General features: G+C 40.5%; 1 protein-coding gene across 3 annotated transcripts in view; it reads left to right on the top strand.

Moving 5' to 3' along the window:
- CLIP1 (CAP-Gly domain containing linker protein 1) overlaps positions 1–22501 on the top strand; it is a 181915-nt gene that overhangs the window by 83203 nt on the left and 76211 nt on the right. For 2 of the 3 annotated variants that reach the window (XM_088449167.1, XM_088449166.1), the window contains exons 5-9: positions 180–405; positions 566–763; positions 14468–14571; positions 19889–19949; positions 21709–21813. In XM_088449167.1, the coding sequence (XP_088305293.1) occupies positions 180–405; positions 566–763; positions 14468–14571; positions 19889–19949; positions 21709–21813 (694 nt within the window). The remainder of the gene's footprint in view (positions 1–179; positions 406–565; positions 764–14467; positions 14572–19888; positions 19950–21708; positions 21814–22501) is intronic. The other variant, XM_088449168.1, reaches the window with a different exon arrangement.

Here is a 22501-nt window from a genome sequence, read left to right as displayed (position 1 = left end):
TATATATATAATGTATGTGAGTGTATATATTTATTTTATTTTGACTGGTTCATAACTTTCTGCCTGCATTTCTTTTGATTTTCATCTTTAAAGGAATGTAGTCTGGTGGAAATATTGTTAAGGGAAACTATACACTTCTGACTTATCTGTGGCAATCTTTATTTATTTATTTTTTTTAGGTATTTTCAGTGTCAATCAAAATATGGCTTGTTTGCACCTGTACATAAAGTTACCCGGATTGGTTTTCCATCAACTACTCCAGCTAAAGCCAAAACCACCGTAAGAAAAGTACCTGCAACACCTGCCACGCCAGCATCTTTAAAACGCAGTCCAAGTGCATCCTCTATAAGCTCCATGAGTTCAATTTCATCTTCTGTGAGCAACAAACCAAGTCGCACTGGCTTGGTAAGTGTTTTTGCCCGGTTTCAGTGTTTAAGGTGTTGTGGAGATTAAAATAACTACTATTATATTGTAAATACAAATGATGCTTAGGAAATTAAGATTTCTTGTTTGGGGAATAGTTCTTGTTATAATTATTTGTATTTCCTATAACACCAATGAACAGTTAACAGAAACATCGTCCCGATATGCAAGAAAAATTTCTGGAACTACCGCTCTTCAGGAAGCTCTGAAAGAGAAGCAGCAACATATAGAACAACTTATGGCTGAAAGGGACATGGAGAGGGCTGAGGTAGCGAAGGCTACAAGTCATGTAGGAGAGGTAGAACAAGAGTTATCTGAGATTCGGGATGAACATGATCAGGTATGAAATGCTATTGGTGGCATTTGTATGTGTTACCCTTTGTTTTCTGCAATACATTTTTAAAAATATGCTGATGCCCTTTCTTCGCATTCTCTGTGCTTCATTCTTTCTTTAGGAAGGCCACAGACAGGTATTGGATTGTAGGTTAGAGAGAAACCCTTCTCAAGCTTCTGTGGCAGTGCAATGTGCCTGCATCCTGTATGGTATGCCTCCTGGAGCCGGTCAGATATCCCGCTATGCAGGGCTGGGACCCCCCACGTGGGAACCAGTGTTCCACTGTCAACAAGAGGCCAGCACACATGAGGTTTGCAGGCACACATTGCACTACCCAACCAGGTACTGTCCTCTATACCTACACTCTCTCTGTGTGAGATCTAGCTGAAGTTGCACTGTTATGTCTCTGATATCAGTGCACTCTCAGCAGGACTTACCCTAAAGCAGAAGTGTCCTCTTTACTTTTTCTGTACATTCCACCCTGTGACTTGACACAGCATACGACAGGAAAGCAGAAACGGGACACAGACACTGGAACTATACTACCACATCACCTTATCCACACAAGAGGGTCTGCGATTGTCACATGTTAACCATATATGTAACAATCTACCTATCTACATTGGATTTTTTTTTTTTATTGCTCTGCATTGAGTATTTTTGATTACAGAATTAGATCTATATATGCATGTTATTGAAATTATTTTTTTGAGCATGCTGCTATATAAGCAAATTTCATTTCTATGCTAATCACCATCACAAAAAATGCATACGAGTTTCAAGTTGGCATAAGGTTTATTTGTGCTTTGTATTTGCTGATATCTCTCTATATAGTGAGATATGCAACATGGATGAGTCCTGACATTTATCAGAACAGGAATTTAGTGAAGATAGGAATACCCACCTAGAATTATCTCTGTACTTTGCAGGATTTTATGGGCCGTATTCAATTAGCGCCGATAATATCGGAACTGTGGTAATTTATCGCACTTTCATAGTGAGAAACAGGAGAAAGTTTTCTCCATCTCAGACCTGGAGAAAAAGAAAGCAAAATCCTTATTTTTGCCTAAAAATTTGAGGATTTATTTCAGAACCTTCTGGACAACAACCCCCCCAATGATAAATGACCACAATTTTGTAAGTTATTTATTACCTGTCATTTGTATAGCGCACATATATTCCGCAGAGCTGTACTGAGTATATTTAGCCATTCACATCAGTCCCTGCCCCAGTGGAGCTTACAATCTATATTCCCTACAACAGTATGCTTTCTTTTTTTAACTGTTCTAAAAATGCCTGCTGCGGCCACGTGTGATAAAAACACTTGTCGCATCCATACGTCCCCCCTAAATACCAGACCCAATACTGTAAACCCATTTTCAACTTTTTTTTTTGCTAAAAATTTGCACGGTCGTTTTTTGACACAGTACGGAACTTACGAAAAAATTTGGTGGTAAATTATCCATAAGGGGGGTGTCCAAAGGGTTCTGAAAGACATCTCCACATTTTTAGGCAAAAATAGGGTTTTTGCATTTTTTTCCCTCCCAGGTCTGAGATATAAAAGTGCGATAAAATCGACCGATATTATCACCGGTGATATCGCCGCTAATTGAATACGGCCCATAGTATATTGCAGAGGATAGGATTATCCGTTAAATAATTCTATTTTTCTGAAATATTGTTCTACATACTGCTTGGGTGGAGGGAACGCCAATATTTTCACATTAAGACCAACTTTAAAGAAAATTTTTATAAACCCCTTATTGTCTGTCTTCATTGTTCCATTGGAACCGTGGGTATAGTAGAGCTGGAGAAGCCTGGATACCAAACCATTAACTGTGAAGACAGCACAGGCTCTTCCTCCCCTATAGATAAAAGATAGATTGTCAGCATAGTAAAACCTCTTCACAAGTCACCTTATCTTGCAATAACATATCATATATAAACACAGAGGTAATGTCTTTGCGCCAATTCTGTCCAACGATAGTACTAATTATTCGTATTCCTGAATTCTCTTCCACATAAATGTCTCAAGTTGAACCAGGTAGGCTCAGTCACATGAAGCAAAGAAAAACAGAAATATATATATTAATAATTTGATAGTCGATAAACTAACTAATCCCCAAAAGTCTGTGTGAATATCACCAATGTCCTTTAAACACGAATAAAACACAGTATTTCCACTCCGTGTTCTCATGCAAGGAAGAAATGATTCTGCTCACATTTGTGCATACATGAAAAGATGTGATAATCCTCCTATAAAGGTATCTTTAGTTTGTGTACATAAATAACCATACACCTTCCCATGCAATGTATCATACCAATAAACTGGACGTATGGATGCTCACACTGTATCTTACATGGATAAGAATATTCGTATTCTTATAAAGGTTTCTTTGGGACCTTTTCAGTTATCCAAGGTCACAGGCAAACCATATAAACAAACACATAGATGCTCCTCATGGTGCAGATTTTTCAAAAAGCAGCTTTATTACATTAAAAAACAGGAAAGGGTTTACTTCATACCAGATGATGATCAACATAACCATACACAGCTACAGAGCCCAGGTACTTCTAAAGCTGGAGAGGTTCTGGGTCAGCTGGTATATGATGTAGTGAGAATTCCCTTGTCACTCCTCTGACATGTTTCGACACAATGTTTGTCTTTTTCAACGTGGAGTGACACTTGACATGTCTGGAGTTTAAATACCCTGACTTGAAGATTGGATATTAGACTGGAAGTAGAGAACCGGAAGTTCACCACCAATAATGGGCCATAATATATTTAATAAATTCTTATACATGTAGCTCAACTACATGTCCAATCACAAGGGTGCTTGTGTTGTGAGACACAGAGTCGTAACTGAGCCGCAGCACATATGTATGTTCACGCGAGATGTAAACAAATGGGCGCCATCTTGTTTGACCGCACAATAACGTTTTTCAGGACACGTACCTGCGGTCTGCCTCAAAAAAGGGTGATCACCTGACCATCTGGCATGGATCAGCACACAATGTAAATAAACCAATCTCCTTGGTGACTAACGCAAATGAAAATCCCTTTTGGTATTTTAAGTACCCAGCTTCTGTATATACAAACATAGGCGCATAATACCTTAAACAAAAACAGTACCATTGCATAAAAAAAACATATTAATTTCTCCATTTAACATAATGGGCTAACAAAAATAAAGCGGTCATCGCATCATATTGCACAATAAATACAAATGTGTACAATGCATAAATACATTAATTTAAAAAAATATATAAATTCATACATAACATATGTAAAAACGTGTGAAAACATATACAAAAAATGTATGAAAATTGTACACATAAACGGGGAGGTATATCTAAAAATCAAGTGAAAATCTCAAAGAAACCATTTTACCTCAAATTCATGATTAAGGCCCTTAGGCCTTAAGGTATTAAGGTCATAAATGCATTGCATCTCCCTTTGAGCCAATCAAATGTCTCTATTATTGTTTCTCCAATTTTCCTTCACCACGGATAAACCGCATAACATTTTTATACCCTTCAAAGACTTATTGTGTGTGTTCTTAAAATGACCAGAAAAGGAATGACTTTCTATTCCATTTAAGATATTCCGAGCATGTTCAGCCCATCTTATCTTCAGTCACCTTTTCGTCTTTCCAACATACACTAAGTCACGTGCATTAGATTGCAGAAATTGCATATCTCGTATTCCACGTTATTAAATCAGTAATTTTAAAACTCTTTTCTGAGATTTTGAATTCTACTACTTTGTATGTATTCCCTGGACATACTTTGCAAAGTTTGCAGTTCCCACATCTATAGAATCCCTTATTTCTTGGTAGAAATCCATTTCCATCCATGGGCAAGGTACTGCTAACCAGAGTATCTTTAATGGTGGGAGCACATCTATATATAAATTGGGGGGTTTTAGGTAACATTCCTCCTAATACATCATCTTTAAGTAGTAATTTCCAGTTGTTCCTAATTATTGTTTCAACCTTCTTATGTTGAGTATTATACCTTGTGCAAAAAGCTAAACTAAAATTATTCTCAGATGGACCACCCTTCTTGTTTTGTAATAATGCAGCTGTATCCATTTTTTCTACTTCTGCAACTATATTATACAATGATTCTTTATCATAACCCATTTGTATAAATTTATCAACCATTAATTTGACTTGACTGGTGAAGGTTGTTATATCGGAACAATTACGACGTAACCGTAACAGTTGTCCTTTGGGTATCCCATTGAGCCACTGAGGTAAATGGTTACTATCCTTCTGGATATACATATTGGAGTGTGTGGGTTTATTATAATTGTATGTTGTTAATGATCCATATCTTATGGCTATATTGAGATCCAGAAAATTTACCAAATCAGAACTTATATTAAGTCAATTTAATATTCAAATTATTTTGATTAAGATAATCACAAAAACTATCTAAAATTTATTTTTCCCCCTTCCAGATAAAAAGGACGTCGTCTATGTACCGCCACCAGTGCCCCAGGTTTGCGCCCCAGTCATGTCCACTTCAAACGCGAGACTCCTCCCACTTGGACATGAAAAGGTTAGCATATCTGGGCGTGAACCTGGTGGCCATGGCAGTACTTACCTCCTGTTTAAAAAAATGACCGGCAAAATTAAAATAATTATTTTGAAGTATAAAAGAAATCCCATCTAAAATGAATTGGCTAAAATGTCTCTCCATATTAGTTTCCTGTAGAGTCTTTCGTATCACCTTAATACGCTCCTGGTGTGATATTATAGTGTACAATGAGGATACGTCAGCAGTAACTAAAACCATAGCGTCCTCCCATCAAGATGGCGCCAGTTTGTTTACATCTCATGGTGAACATACTTTTGTTGTGCAGCTCTGTTACGACTCCGTGTCTCACAACACAAGCACCCTTGTGATTGGGACATGTAGTTGAGCCACATGTATAAGAATTTATTAAATATATTAAGGCCCATTAACGGTGGTGAACTTCTGGTTCTCTACTTCCAGTCTGGGGGTATTTAAACCCCAGACATGTCCATTGTCACTCCACCTTGAAAAAGACACACATTGTGCCGAAACATGTCGGAGTAGTGACAAGGGAATTCTCACTACATTGTTATATCAGCTGACCCAGAACCTCTCCAGCTTTAGAAGTACCTGGGCTCTGTACCTGTGTATGGTTATGTTGATCATCATTACTTCATCTGGTACGAAGTAAACCCTTTCCTGTTTTTTAATGTAATAAAGCTGCTTTTTTTTTAAGATACAGTGTGAGCATCCATACGTCCATTTTATTGGTATGATACATTGCATGGGAAGGTGTATGGTTATTTAACTACACGAACTAAAGATGCCTTTATATGAGGATTATCACATCTTTTCATGTAAGCACAAATGTGAGCAGAATCATTTCTTCCTTGTATGAGAACACTGGGAGTGGAAATACTGTGTTTTATTCCTGTTTAAAGCACATTGGTGATATTCACACACTCTTTTTGGGATTTGTTTGTTTATCTACTATTATTAATATATATATTTCTGTTTTTCTTTGCTTCATGTGGCTGAGCCTACCTGGTTCAACTTAATAGACATTTATGTGGAAGAGAATTCAGGAATACGAAATATTAGTACTATCGTTGGACAGAATTGGCGCATAGACATATTACCTCTGTGTTTGTATATCTTCCTCCCGTATGCCCCGCCTCCCTGAATACTGCAGCCAGTTTTTTTTTTCTTGGTGCCCAGGGAGCTTGGCACATTTTTTCATGGCTGCCATTATGCAGCCTTTTTAACTTTTTTTATTTATTTATTTTTGCTTCAAAATGGTCAGGTGTGCAGTGGCACATGCTCTCCCACTGACCACTCCAACAGATCTGCGTTCCAGTGGCCTACACACAGGCGATGGGGTCAGTTACATCGGCTGGTAACTGAGCACACGTGGGGGCTCAGCCGCGACCGGAGCTAGGGGCAAACAGGTAAGCGATGGGGTCAGTGACGCCGGCCAGTCCCTGAGCACTCATGAAGGCCCAGCTGCGACTGGAGCTATGAGCAGCAGGATCACAGCAGCTGCTCCCCGCTGTTGGCGGAGGCCACTGGTGGCGCTGGCATTGGGGTCCTGGTCTTATCTGCATTTCTACTGGACCACCAGGAACACTTATTGTAATAGGGGCACTGCATAAACGGCGACAAGTCCCTTGGTGGGCAGGGTGGTGGTGGTGGGTGGAGCATTCGCCTCATCGTCTCCTTCCCAACCTTTTGGCGCACCCCCCTGTCCCAGGCCACAGAGAGGGATGTTTAGCCTGCCTCCCTTATACCTTACACAGTCCAGTGTCAGGTTATAGATTCTTCCCCCTAGTCCACCTATTGGTGCTGGTAGTTGGGACTAATATCTATTTATTTTTTCTGAGCACTGAGTGTTCATCTTTCTGTGTGCATTGCTGCTGATTATTGATGGATAGAATATCACACAATTCTGTGCATTTCTCATAGATATATGAAATGCATTTCTCATATGTTTTCTGTTAAGGTTATTCCTTTAAATCAGGGGTGGGGAACCTTTTTTCTGGTGAGGGCCATTTTGATAACTATAACATTATTTGTGGGCCCGATGCAGATCACGCCCCCTCACTGTGACGTCACACGGGGCGGGGCCACGATTGCCGGTGATTACAGCAATGCCCTGAGCATCCTAAGGACGCTCCATGCGGCACTGATGCATAGATTCTGGCTGCAGGGTGCCATTCTAGGCACACTGCTAGCCAAATGAGGCTGGCAGAGAAAAGCTCAGAGGGCCAGACCAAATGATTCCGCGGGCCTTGTAAGGCCCCCGGCCTGAGGTTCCCCATCCCTGCTTTAAATCTAGTGCATATAATACAGCTTAGTTTAGCTGTTCTTTTATACACTTACTGTGTTTTTCTTTTAAGCAGGATCTATATTCCTAAAAATATAGTTTTAATTTAAGGTGTTACATTACAGCTTCTCCTGGTACACCTGTTTTTAGTTTAATTGTAGCCACCTGCTAATGTTGTTGCATTGCATTTATCTCCTGGTGACGCACTTTCAGATGCGTCCTCATACACCTTTCCTTTTTTTCTTCATTTGGCACAAGATGCCATCATGGCTAAGATGCACCACGACGAGTAGCAATTAAATAGATCCGAAAACATTTTTTCCTGCAAAAGTAGTCGTATAAAGTATCAGAAAAAAGTAGAACATTTTTAGAAAAATCACAATGCGTGGATAATACACAGATTCAAAGGCATGGCAAATTTGGTGACGGCTCGATTTTAGGAAAGGTGTATGTGGACACGTTTAGTAGTCTATTTGTGTTCACCTGCATATTCAGTGCTGTCCCCATCACACAGCCACCTTTTTGTGTTCTGTGTGTAGGTGTTTTTTTACGCTAGTACTGTGGAACACAATATGTCGTCTAAAGGGTATTCATCTAAGGCTCCTATGCTGCGCACATATTTCTAAATCTGCCAGGAAATATTCTCTTAGCGGTGGCACAGCATGAGTCTCCTGCAACAGTAGGTCACTTGCAGGAACTGGCATGCGCATCCCACCTCTCTGACTATGTTGGTACTCGCTAAACGGTTAGCATCCTCTAGGTCTCCACCACTACTGCGAGTGGGGATCCATCCACTAGCACTCAACCTGTCCCTGTGGGGGGATACAGCCAGCTTCCATTGAACCCACTTGGGTTCAGTGATTATCTCCGTCTGTGCAGGGCCTAGTGCAGATTTTTAACTCTCTTCAGCAGATGTTTGAGCCCTCATCCAGATGGAAGCCCTCCAGGAATGGCCTTTCTATGTTTCTACAATCCAGGTATGACTCTAAATCTGATATCTCATTCGATCCAGACGACAATATGTCCCAGGTGTTAGATCTAAAATCGTCCTCTGTCCAGGATGACGAACAACTAACCGTAACGTGGCGGTATTGATTAAGGCCGTAAAGTCCACCTTACTCATTAAGTATTCAGATGTTTCTCCTCCTCAGGGGGCACCCTTTTTCAAGTATAAAAAGGAGTCTGTTTTCTTTCCTCCTTCTGCTCAACTAGAGGATCTATTGGCGGCGGCAGCTTGGACTCTCCCAAATAAGCGCTTTCTTTTCTCAAAGCAAAATTTTACCTTTTTTCCTCATCCCTTGGTGAAAAGGACAAAGTGGGAATCCCCTCCTCCTGTGGACGCACACATTGCAAGACTATTGAAGTCTACTGCTCTTTATTCCGATTGTGGCCTCTTAAAGATCCTACAGATAAAGAGAGAACATTTTCTACAGTCCATTTTTTCCAATTCAGGTACGGCATTAGGTCCTGCTCTTGCCTCGGTCTTGATATCTAAAGCTTTGGGACGATGGGTGTCTTCCCTGGAAGAAGGCATCAGGTCAGGGACCTCTCGTTTGAATTTGTTGTCCCTGGTGGCTGCTTTTTACATTGGCATCCTCTCCTCCAAGCGCTGTGGCTTTATTCATGGCAAGCTGATTAAGAATCCAAGAAGGCTCTTCAAACTTTCCCTTTCAATGGGGATGTTCTGTTTGGGCCTGAATTGGACAAGATCATTGCTACAGTGGTGGACTCTAAAACTGCTTTTCTTCCCTCTGCGCCCTTAAGCCAAAGTGTTTTTTCCTTTTGCTCTTTCCACCCTCTGGAAAGTCGCATCATCAACCTTCATCAAGGTCCCTTGTCAAGAGGTACAAAGTCCAGGACCAGACAGACCTGCTCTGGTCGCTGACCGGTTTCCAAACCAGCCAATAGATCAGCAGCATGACTGGATGGGTGGCCATCTTCTATTCTTCGCCGAGGTCTGGATGCGAACAAATCCCGATGCCTGGGTAAGACTCATAATAGTGAAAGGGTACTCGTTGTCTTTCAAAGAACACCCTTCAAACCAGTATGTTTCTATAGGAATCCCTAAAGACCCTCTGCAAGGCAGAAGCCTTAAAGGAGTCCATCTAGTCTCTTCTGGCCTCCAGTGTCATTGTCCCAGTACCCCCTCCACATAGAGGAACAGACTTTTACACCAACCTTTTTCTAGTTCAGAAACCAGACAGTTCGTTCCGTCTCATACTCATCCTGAGTCGCTCAATGTATTCATCCAAAGTTCATGATGGAGACTCTCCAGTCTATCATTCAGACCTTGGGACCACTGGATTTCATGGCATCCCTGGATATTCAGGATGCCTAAGTGCATATTCCCATTCAGGTGGACTACCAGCATTTCCTTCAGTTTGTGGTGCAAGAAGACCATTTTCAATTTTGGGTATTGCTTTTTGGTCTTTCAATGGCTACTCATGTTTTCACGAAAGTCATGTCTGTGATGGCGGCCGAGTTTCAGGGGATACGCATCCTTCCATATTTTGACCACCGTCTGATCTTGGCTCAGTCGCCTGCCGCCTTTGAGGAACATCTTCTAACCGTGGATGTTCTACAGGCTCATGGGTGGCTAATAAATTGGCGCAGGCCCAGACTTTCCCCGTAGCATAGGATGCTTCATCTGGGGGCTGTGCTTGACTCCAAGATTCAGCGGGTCTTCTTTCCCAGGGACAAGATGCCGTCCTTGCAGAACATGGTTCGATCACTACTTCAGATGCGTAGGGTGTCTATCCACCTATGTATGCGGGCGCTGGGCAAGTTGGTTTCCATTTTCAACATGGTGAAATATGCCCAGTTTCACTCCAGATCCCTGCAGTTGGAGCTCCTCCTATGGTGGAACCGCTCTCACCCTCATATCAAGTCTCTGATGCTAACCCTGTCCAAGGAGGTTCATTACTCCTTACTGTGGTGGCTCCAGTCCTCCCACTTGGATGACCCTTCCTGATACTGGATTGGGTCCTTCTGATGCGAGACTCTGGATTGGGCACGGTGACTTCCCAGCACACCTTCCAGAGTCATTGAACATCTTTGGAATCTATCCTGCTAATTAACATCCTGTAGATTCTGGTTGTGTACCAGGCTCTGTGTCAGGCAAAACCATTTCTTTCGGAGCAGGGCTGTGAAAGTTCAGTTGGACAACGTGACCACGGTTGCTTACATCAACCATCAGGGGGGCACCCGCAGTCGAGGGGCTGTGATGGAAGTAGGCCACATTCTACTAGACTCCATCACTGTCTTAAAGATTTTTCCACTCATTTATCCCTTTCCTTTGATTTTCAGTGCTTCCTCAACTCCTTAACAAAATAAAGTTGAAGAGATCCACCTCCATGCTGATTGCTTCAGACTGGCCTCACTAATCTCTGTACGGCATCATCGCAGTCTCTAGGTATCCTTTCTGTGGCGTCTCCCGCTCAGGCCAGACTTTCTGTCTCAGGGCCCTTGTCTCCACCCGGATTTAGCTCGTCTAGCTTTAACGGTGTGGCTTTTGAGACATCCATCTTAAAGATGAGCGGTTTCTTGGGAGTCAATAGTCCAGACCTTGCTTTTGAGCCAGCAAGTCGGCTTCCGTTATGGTTTATTATTGCGTGAGGTGAGCCTATTTCGACTGGTGTTCTGTCTGATGCCTGGATCTGGCGGTTTTCAGTCTACCCCAGGTTTTTTCCTTCTTATAGGCGGAATTGAACATGGGCCTTCGTCTCTCCTACTTAAAGGTACAGGTATTGGCGCACACAGTCCTTTTTCAGTGTAAGGTGGCCCTTTTTGCTGGTGATTAAGACTTTTATGCAGAGGGTTCTGCATATTCAGTGCCTCTCCATTCCTCTGGTGGCAGCGTGGGATTTGACGACCTGCAGTCCCATCCCTTCGAATTCTTGCAATCTGTGGACCTTCACTGGCCAATATGGAAAACTGTATTACTTTTGTACATAGCTTTGTCTCATTGATCTCTGTTTATCTTTGTACACAGAGATCGGGTGGTTCTCTGTACACATCTTTATTGCCTTCCTAAAGTGGTCTCCATATTTCATATACACCAGGTGATTGTGGTTCCCTCTTCCACCACCTGAGTCTTCTATTCTGGATTCCTCCCTTGCTTTCCTTGATCTTGTGAGGGCGTTCTGTGTCTACATGGATAGGACCAAGGATATTTACAGGATGTTCTTTATGATTTCAGCAGACGAGGTTGGCCAGCTTCTAAGCAAACCCTGGATTACTGGTATGCAACAAGCTTACACTTTAGCTAATCAACTGGTCTCTGACTTGGTTCGCACCCCTTCCTGGGCAGCTTGGCGTGGTGCCTCCTAGCGATGCTAATTTTGGCGTTGGTCCTAAGCACAGCAGTGTTGCCTTATTTTATTGGGATAGCTTTGGGACGTCCCAAGGTTCCAGTGTCCCCCATAGAAGAAAGAGAAAATAGGATTTTGGTTCTTACTTGTAAAATTATTTTCTCTATAGGGGACACTGGACACCCACCCTTATGCCCCTAGCTGGCTGAGGGTTTCTTGTGCTGCACTCTGGTCAGGCTCAGGTGTGTGTCTGGTTGTGTATGTGTGTGCCTGCTCTTTTCTTCACTCCTCCTTGTCCCTGTCCTTGGGGTTGTTAAATTTGGCTGCTGTTGGCAAGTGGCAGGATATAAGGGAGGATTTGGTGCTGTCCTCAAAGTTAACGATTTGATTCCTAGAATCCTCCGGCTCCACCATAACCATGGTTCCAGTGTGCCCCATGGACTCAAAGAGAAGAATTTAGTAGGTAAGAACCAAAATCCTAGTAAGACCAACAAGTAATTTTTTAGCATTTATGTTATGTGGTTTGTGTTCGGCCATAGATATGTTTGTGGAATAACTAACAGAAATAGGTATTGATAAGCTATTTAATAATATATTTTGACATTCTCCTGTCACAAGTAGATTTGCTTTACAGACATAATTGTACTTAATACTTTAACTGGTGATATTTAGTCCTTATCTCTGACAATATCACCAATACATTTTATACACACATTTTCTTTCAGTTCGTATATGCATTCATTAATAGTGATGTTTTAATTTAGGGTTTATAAGTGTACCACAAGAGGGCATTTTTCTTCAGTCTGTCCTGCCTCTCTGCAGGAAAGATCCCAGTGATATGTATTAACTTCAATACATTATGGGAGCACCACCAACAACCTTTATATTGACAGGTGAAATATATACCCTTTGAAAGTATAAACAAAAATATGTTGGTTTTATATCATTTTGAATTCTGTTTTGTGTGAAATAATTTTCTCCTTTTTTGCATAGTAAGAAAACTTGTTTGTTATAATGAATAGCGCCCTGTCACTATAGATATGATAATGATTTCTGTTACCTGTAAAACAATAATCGACCAAATGCTTTTATATGGCCACATCTTAATGATTTCCAATATTTATATTATTTATAGAAATGTATTAAGTATCATCTGCTATAGACGACAGCAGGGAATCACTGTGCTCAACAGACTGCAAATTGATGACTCCCTGCTGCTGCCTATTGTTAATAATTTGGAATTCTTTAGCACTTGCTTCCTTGCACTTGCAGCACAATAGACTGAACTCATACACTTGATTTATTTACTGAGTGCCAGGAGTTTATAGTATTGTCTTTCTGTCACTACTTTGTGTCTTGTTATAAATATCATCGGCTACACTGTTTTAATTTCTGAGTAAAGTGTAGTTTTAAAGCAGTCCACATTTTGGCTACTTTTATGACTCATGCCATGAGAATACTGGCCTTGGATTACCTATGTGCATTGTTAAATGGGTTACAGTGCGCTTGTTTTCAGGGATTACCACCTAGGTGCATATCATATCATATATCACTGGCTCCCATTCCCCTACAGAATCCTCTTCAAACTCCTCACCTTCACATACATGGCCCTCTCTAACTCAACTGCTCCCTACATCTCCAACCTCATCTCCTTACACACTCCCTCATGCTCACTCCGGTCTGCCAATGACTCTTACCTCTTCTCCACCCTGGTTACTGCATCTCATGCTCGTGTCCAAGATTTTGCCCGTGCCGCCCCCCTCCACTGGAATGAGCTTCCTCACTCGATCAGGCTCTCCCCGACCTTGCAGAGCTTCAAACGTGCACTGAAAACCCACCTGTTCACCAAAGCATACCCTTCCACCACATAACCATGTTACCAGGTCTCTCTCCCTCCCGCCTCAGCCAGCTTCCTACACTCAGGTCCCCCTCTACACACTCATGCCTCATGTCATCTGTCTGTCTCCCCTAGATTGTAAGCTCCTAGGAGCAGGGTCCTCCTCCCCACTGTCTCACAGCCTTCTTCTCTAGCACTTCTATGACAGCCTTCACCTTCAGAGCTGTAATGTGTATGAAGAATAGTGTTGCTAATTGTTACTTGTGTTTATATTTTGGTTACTGTATTGTCATGTAATGTTCTGTGTACCCTTTACTGTATGTTCAGCGCTGTGGACCACTTGTGGGGCCCTAAAACAAAATGTAGTAATATCATAAATTAAATATTAAACAAGCAAAAGGCATGAAAGCACTCATCGGATTTGTATGAGGTCAAATCACAAATGTTACTACACCCCACAAGAATATAGTTTCTGTGACTATTTAAAAAAAAAAAGGGGGGGGGAGATGTATGAAACCTTCTAAAGAGGACAAGTGGATGTGTTACCCATAGCAAACAATCAGCTTCTAGCTATCATTTATCTAGTACATGCTATAAAATCATTGGTAGCGTCTGACTGTTATGGGCAACTTTTCCACCTGTCCTCTTTAGAATGTCCTACTAAATTGTTTAAATCGTATCCCCATAGTATCTGAGATTAATGTTTTTTTCTACAGTATGTAATGGAAATGGAGTCCAAGATGGACCAGTTACGCGCTATGGTTGAAGCAGCAGACAGAGAAAAAGTAGAGTTTCTAAATCAGTTGGAAGAAGAGAAGAGGTAACCGTTGTATATGTGTATTTCACATCAAAGGTTTTCACCACACAAATATTAAACATGAACTATGTACTGCTCATGCGCCACACATGGCAAATGATAGCAATTACCCCAAATTGTCCATTCGAACACCTGTGCCTTTTACCACATTCATATCTTATGTTCTCCATACAGAGCAGATGCAAGGTACAGAAAGGGTTTTGAGTTAGAATCCTACAGTTTATCCCCTTCTAAATTACTTGCACTTTACTTCAAAGCATTTCATTTAGGTATAGGAGGACACATTTTAAGGTGTAAAGAAAACAAATGCACTAGTGTCAGCCTATAGTTACATTTGGAGAAATTCTTAAACCAGTGCAATACAGTGATTCTAGAAAGCATGTGTTCCCTTTAAAAGTTTATAAAATTCTGCATAATTTTGCTCAACCCTACATCTGCATCATACAAGTAGAAGCTAATAAATCTGCTAAAACACAAAATTATACTTTCATGTGTTAATTGAATTGTAGGAGTCTTTGGAAGTATTTTTGCTGTACTTCTACCTTATTTTAGTGAATCTCAGTTTTGTTTTGTTTTTGTTTTTTAAACCTACATGGGTTTTGTTATGTATTTTAAATGGTGCATTTTCACTTCAGTAAGACGGCTGCTAAATGTAGTTACATTACTATGTAAAAATAAGATTTTTTTTTTGCCCCCTAGTTTTACGGTGGACATTTAAGACTTATTTGCCAGGTCTTTCTGTATAAATGCAAAACTTCAGAATATGCAAATGAGTGCCCCTTGTTTTATCGTCTTTATGTAAGCCTCGCTGCAGTACACACATGCTCTTTGTTTTCAGATTAGTAATCTGTTAATCATGATTCAGATATATTTGAGACATTTTTGCCTTTCATGTTGGTGCCCCTTGTTTGGGAGAGGCTTCTGTTGTGTGTTGGGCAGGCTACAGTTCAGTCTATATACAGTATGTTTAAACACTAAACCCAATTTTAAACACATATTCAAATTACTTATATACTTATATAATGAATATGGTTTTAAAGTGCAGACTATTCGCTTTAGGTTGAGAGTATTCACATCCAAATTGGAGGAAAGGTTTAGAAGTTACATGTAGTCCCCTCTTTCAAGGGACAAAAAAATAATTGGACAATTGACTCAAAAGCTCTAGGAGTGGCCAAATCAACAGTGTGATACATTTTGATTAAAAAAAGTATGCACTGGTGAGCTCGGAAACACAAAAAGTCCTGGATGTCCACTGAAAGCAACAGTGGTGGGTGATCGCAGTATCCTTTCCATGTTAAAAAAAAAAAAGAAAAAAAAAACACTTCACAACATCCAGCCAAGGGAAGAACACTCTCCAGAGGAGGTAGGCATATTACTATCCGAGTCTACCATAAAGAGAAAACTCCAATAAAAGCAAATAGAGTGTTCACCACAAAGTGCAAACCATTCATAAATCTTAAGAATAGAAATGACAGAAATATCTAAAAAAAATATCTCCGTTCTGGAACAACATTCTTTAGACAAATGAGCCGAAGATCAACCTGTACCTGTAAGTATGGAGAAGGCTTGGAATGGCTCATAATCTGAAGAATACTACATCATCTGCAAAACTCTAATGAGGGCCGACCCCAGGTCTACTAGCACCCTGTGTGAGAAATTTTGGAACCCCCCAACTCGTTCCATGATGATGATGTTAAGCTGGGTACACACGTAAAGATTTTCTGTCCAACCATCCAACTAGTTGATTGGTTGGAATGAAAATCTGGTAACGTATTGGAGTAAATGTTGATCAGCAATTTGCACTTAAATGCCAGAAAACAGATGAAAATGGTTGTTCAGGCAAGTTTGTTAAAAGTTTGATCCAAACAATTTGTTCAAACAACAGTTTTTGTCCATTTTACAGCGTTTGGGAGCAAATTGCTGATTGTCATTTGCTTTCATACCTTACCAGATTTTCATTCCAACCAATCAACTAGTTGGATGGTTGGACAGAAAATCTTTACGTCTTTACGACCACCCACAGCTTGTGCGGGTGGCCTGGAGATGGTCGCGATTATCGCGACCATCGGGCTTGCGACGAGACCCTTGTGGTAGGGTCTCATCCACCGCAAGCCCCAGTGAACTTCCTGCTGTAATAGAGCAGGAAGTTCACTACTGACATCACGTGTGATGTCAGTAGGGCCGCCCAGAAACGCCAGGCGTTTCTTCGGGAACGCCTCAGTTTGTGCAACCACCCCCCGACCTGCCTACAAAATGGGGCGAGCTGTCGATCTACATCGACAGCCGCCCCATTTTGCTGCGAGCCCCAAGCGAGTGAAGTTCTCACTCGCTCCGGGGCACGCGCAGTGCGCACGCCCTGTCCGACCATCGACCCACTTGCGAGCGCGAGCAGGTCTGAATTAGGCCCTAAGTCACTACATGCAAACCACTTTGTGGACAGGACGATGTGCTGCCACGACGCCATAGGTCGCAGTCTGGGCTGCATCTCAGCTGCCTAGAAGAGCCTAATGCTGCCCGAGCTGAAGTTAGCCCTGCAGTGCTGCTGGTGCTGTGGTTGCTGCCAGTCTTGATCAGTCCAGGACCCCAGCAGCAGCTGCTTGGCGCCCACGTTCGGCCTCTCAACAGCCCTCGAGCCAGCCTTGCTTCCATTTGGCACTGAGTCACTAGTGTTTTTTGGTGACAGAAGCAGATGGATGTATTCTAAAATGTATAGAGATAAGGTTGTGGATTGACTGCACTTCACAGTACAGATGTATAATGACCCAAAACATACTAGGAAAGCAAGCCAGGAGTTTTTTAAGGCAAAAAAGTGATTATTCTGCAATTGATGAGTCAATCACCTGATCTCAATCCGATCGAGCATGCATTTTACTTGCTGATGACCAAAATGAAGGCTGAAAGACCAACTTAAGACAACTACAGCCGTGATCGTGCTCAGCAGAAAAATATGTGGGTCCCAGGGACCCCTCACTTTAAAAGATTGGGGTCCTAATTCTCTCTTTCTGGGTTCCATCACAATGTATGTTTTTGAGCACCTATATGCCTCCTCACATCACATCAGACAACCCCACATGGCTTACACATACACCATGGCAAGTCACACTCATTATTTTCAGTACTGATAATGCTTATAAATAGAACTTTGGGTTGAGGCAGGTAGCAGTTGGGGTAGTGCTGGTGGTTGAGGCTGGGATCAGTTGGGGTAAAGGGGGTGCAGGCAGTTCTAGAGAAGGGGGTAAGGGCATTCATTACTGTGGGGCAAAAAAGGGGGTATATTCCAGCGCTCACCATTAAACTGTACAATTCCCAGTATGTAGAAATAAAGGCGTCTCTGGCATGTTTAAAATTATTTGTAAAAAATAAATATTTATTCTAGTTCAATTAAATGCAGCGTAATTCTCTAATTTGTCTAAAATTAATATAGTTCCTAATACCGGTATACTACAACAACATAGACATTACAAACAAACAACATAAAGTTTTGTATTCCAAATTAAATCTGTATCCGTCAATATGCGCTAAACATCGACTTAAATCGTGCAAAAGGTTTAAAATGGATACAGTCAATCTGTAAATCCAAACAGTAATTTTTATATTCCAAATGAAATGCGTATTAGTCAATATACGCTAAACAGCGACTTAAATCGTGCAGAGGATCTTTAGATTAAATCCAAACAGCAGTAATCAGTAGATTTGCAAATAAAAACGCTAAACAGCGACTACGATTAAATCCAAACAGCATTGTGTCAATAGATGCTTTTGCAAGTGATTACCTGCAATGAGGTTCTCTCACAGTAGGGTTGCAATATGCAAGAAGGGAACGCTGGTGTGGCCACTGCAGATAAATACATCAAACTTGGAGTAAGAAAAAGAGGACTTCTTCATGTGAATGTAACTTTTCAGCAGTTTGGGCAATGCTGGGGGCAAGCAGCAATTGGGGAAGCGCTGGGGGTTGGTAGGAGCAGTTTGGGTAGAGGGGTTGAGGGCAGGCTTTACTGTGGAGCAGTGCTAGGTGTAGGGAAGGGATAAGGACAGGCATTAGTTGGGACAGGGATGGGGGTAGATAACATTTTGGACAGTACTGGGGGAAAGAGGGGGTTAGGGGCAAGTAGTACCGGAAGCAGGGAGGAGTAAGGATGGATAGCAGATTTATTTTTTAGCAGCTTCCTCCACCCCCGTTGGCCTGTTTTGCAGCACTGCCTACTCACAACACACAACATTTTCTCATTGTAATAGCTTCCCTTGTTTGTATGATCATTGGCAGCAGCTACTGCCCCCCCGCCCTCTGTTTACATAAAGATTGACAGCAGCAGCAGCTACTTCCCCCGCAAGCAGACGCCAGCCCCACATAACTTACATGGATCCTCCACTAGGTCAGTGGCTGCTTGAGGTCCAGACACACAAACTCCATAGCTGTGTATGCCGCTTTCTCCATGCCACAGGAGACGCCTCTTCTTCACTCCACTGGGTACCACAGCCTCTGCATCCAGAAGAAGTGAAGGCACCAATGTTTGGCTCCTCCTCAAGTTCTTTTAGTCCTCTTAGAGCCACCCTGCATACATCACAGGCGCCACAGGATTATTCACCGGACCCGGAAGACATACAGAAGCTACGGGATTGGCTGCAGCAGAGCGCATCCCCGGGGACCCACCCATTTTGTAAAAGTGAGTCCCCAGTCCTCAACCTAGGGTAAAATATACACGATAGCGTGTATTTGCGATCACTGCTACAGTAAAGGCCTGGCAAAGCATAACAAAGGTGGAAACCCAGCATTTGGTGATGTCCATGGGTTCCAGATTTCGGCAGTCATTGTCTGCAAAGGATTCTCAACAAAATATTAAAATGCACATTTCATTTATAATTATGTTAATTTTTCTAATTACATTTGAGAACCTCAAAATAGGGGACTATTTGAGATGTATTAGATTGAAACCATTCTTACAAACAATATTTTTGTTCAACCCCTTGAATTAAATATGAAAGTCGGCACTTTAAATTCTGCTCCATTGTTTAATTTCATAACATTGTGTTGGAATACATAGCTGAAATTATGAAAATTGTCAGTGTCCAAATATATATGGACCTAACTGATTTTTATTGTTGAAATAATAGCAGAGACATGAGGTTCACCTCTCCAGGACTCGTGCAGTTCCAAAGCGTGCCAGCATTGTTGGTAATGTTTATTTCTCCTGGACTGGCATCCAGGAGAAGTTTGGACTAAAGAATATACGATGTTCAGTTCAAACTCTGATATTCTCATTGTTGAAAAAGCCTGCTGCAGTTTCCATATCATTTGTCATATAATAATTTGGCTTTACAGGAAAGTTGAAGATCTCCAATTCCGTGTTGAAGAAGAGTCTATTACCAAGGGTGATTTAGAGGTAAAAAAAAAAAACCCCACAGTGTTTTATTTTGTTATATTTAATTCATTTGACTTAAATATTGTATACAAGAATGAGATCTTTTTCTATATGAATTATCTGTGCTCATTTTGGTTTTACAGTTGCATACCAGGGGGTCGTATAAATACAGAGCAGATTGAGTGGACTGTAATAAAGACATTGAGTTCACCAATGTGCAATCCCAAGTTGGAGCAGAACTTTCAAATACAAACTCAATAGTTCCATCATCATCATTGGTTGGTGATGCTTCTTGCTTGCTATTGCTTTTCACAATCTGGAATCAATCTCAATAAACATCTATTTAATGTTTATAAAACTGATAGTGATGATGTAAAGGTTATTTTTTTTTAAATTACATAAAAAATTGTTCTGTTAACTTTTCAAGTTACCTTCAGTTTTCTAAACATACCTACAACATTGAATCTGAAAATTTCACTGTTTTCCCCTCCTTTTAATTGTTGAGAAATGTGAGTTAAAAGGACTTAAATGCCTCACAATTCATTTGTAAATTAGTCAGTTTTTATGAGAAAACTGTATATGACGATGTTATTGCTTGTATGGAATATTTCCACAAAATTACATTTCAAAATTTAAGTTCACATTTTTTGTTTATTTATACATTTTAAAATCTTATTTTATCATGTTTCCTCTCTGTTTAATTATTCAAAAAAATTGGTTGATAATTAAACAAAAATTATTATTAAATAAATATTAACCATCTCATGTAATAGATTTTGCCCAAAACAAGAAGGCACATATACAATATTACGCACTAATAACTGCTTTTATTCACTGGTGCATGCTGCTTTTTATTAAATAACCTGTCTCAGTAATAGATATTTTAAAAACAAATTTATATGTCCAGAAAATCCCCTTCTGGATTAAAATATTTAAATGCCAGATTTTCTCTGGTGGAGGTTTAGAATATATCCAAATAATAAACCTCAGTAGCTACCAATAACCTATATTTTTATTGTAACAATATTATATGTTGCCTCAAGTTAGTATTGTGAATCTTAATAATTGAGACTATGAAAGCTTCAAATAGGTATATAATTTAAAGTTAAAGTAAACTTAATCAATTGTTGCCATAGTCATTTACTCTGGTAATGTAGTAATTGCTCCCTTGTTGCTTTTATGTAGAGTCAATGGGCACATTCTCCTATGTACCTTATTTGCAGTATTAGTTTTTATACATGTTTAAAATAAATAGACTGCAACTTCAAAGGATTTTCATTATTGTACTTCACTTTATTATTTTACTGGATACTTTTGAAAAGCATTTTGAATTTTTAATTTGGAAATCCTGCCAAACTATGGAAGTTCTTTTCAGAACTAGACTAAGCAGCATAATACCCAATTTCAAATGTAGGTCTCAAAAAAATCATTTTAAAGGTTTAAAAGCCTGCCAAAATATTAAGTTTCTAAATTATGCTAATGCTTTATTTTTCTGGAAAACCGTAGTTCTACTTGCTGCATGCACCTATCTTATGTTTCTACTTATTGCCTTTCTTTTTTTTTGTCTTTCACCATCAATTTCTTCCTACTTTCTTGTCGATCACCCTCATCCAAGCATTATCTAGTCATTCCCTTCTCTTCTGTTATGTTTCCCACTGCATCATCTGCTCATCAATAGTCCGATGGTGCCAGAGCACGGCCTGCATGTGGCTCCTTCCTCTCGTGCTGGCATGTGATGGTGGCACTGTTGTGTTCTCTTCCTCTCCCTTTTTACTAACAGACGCAGACCAAACTGGAGCATGCCCGCATTAAGGAGCTTGAACAGAGCCTGCTCTTTGAAAAGACCAAAGCTGACAAACTTCAGAGAGAGTTAGAAGATACTAGGGTAATGGTTTTCAATATTTCATGGAAAATCTCCCAGTGCAGCACACTTTTTACTAGCTTTGTCCAGCTATAGTAAAGACTGTGTGTGTGAATAGTAACAAATATAGCCCTTCTAGAATATGAATATACAAGATATGTGGGCACTTCTAAAACAATGTTACTTTACCAAAACAGAAGACACACCAGCTTTTTATGTGTCACTTCACACCTATATTTTTTCATTGTATGCTATTGACCCATGCAATTTAACATAAAAAATTAAATTGACGCTTTTTGTTTAGCTGCATTATTCAGTAGTTCATTCTTTCCAATAATAGGACCATATATTCATAGTTCAGTTCTAGTCCATAGCCAGTCAATTTAGATTTAGGCCACTTAACCTCCTGGCATTAAAGAGCATGCTTTTACTAGTGTTTAACCCTGTAAAAGCATACACATGTATAAGGGGATGGAACTTATTGCTTGTACCTATGACCTGTGTCATGGCAGTGGTGGTATTTAAATGTATCCCACTCTCATAATTTGCGTTAATATTGGTAATTATTTTATAGTGTGTTTATCATAATAGGATTTAACACTCTACATTATTGCAGAAGATGAGGCAGTCATCCTGGGTGCTCTTAGTTGTCCTATGTAGTCATTCACATCAGTCCCTTCGCCATTGAAGTTTACAGTCTAAATTTCCTATG

This window comes from Taudactylus pleione, unplaced genomic scaffold, assembly GCF_031769625.1.
Source record: "Taudactylus pleione unplaced genomic scaffold, aTauple2 ptg000479l, whole genome shotgun sequence".
NCBI lineage: Eukaryota > Metazoa > Chordata > Amphibia > Anura > Myobatrachidae > Taudactylus > Taudactylus pleione.
Note: the sequence above shows the minus strand (reverse complement) of the source record. Positions and strands in the feature narration are given on the sequence as shown.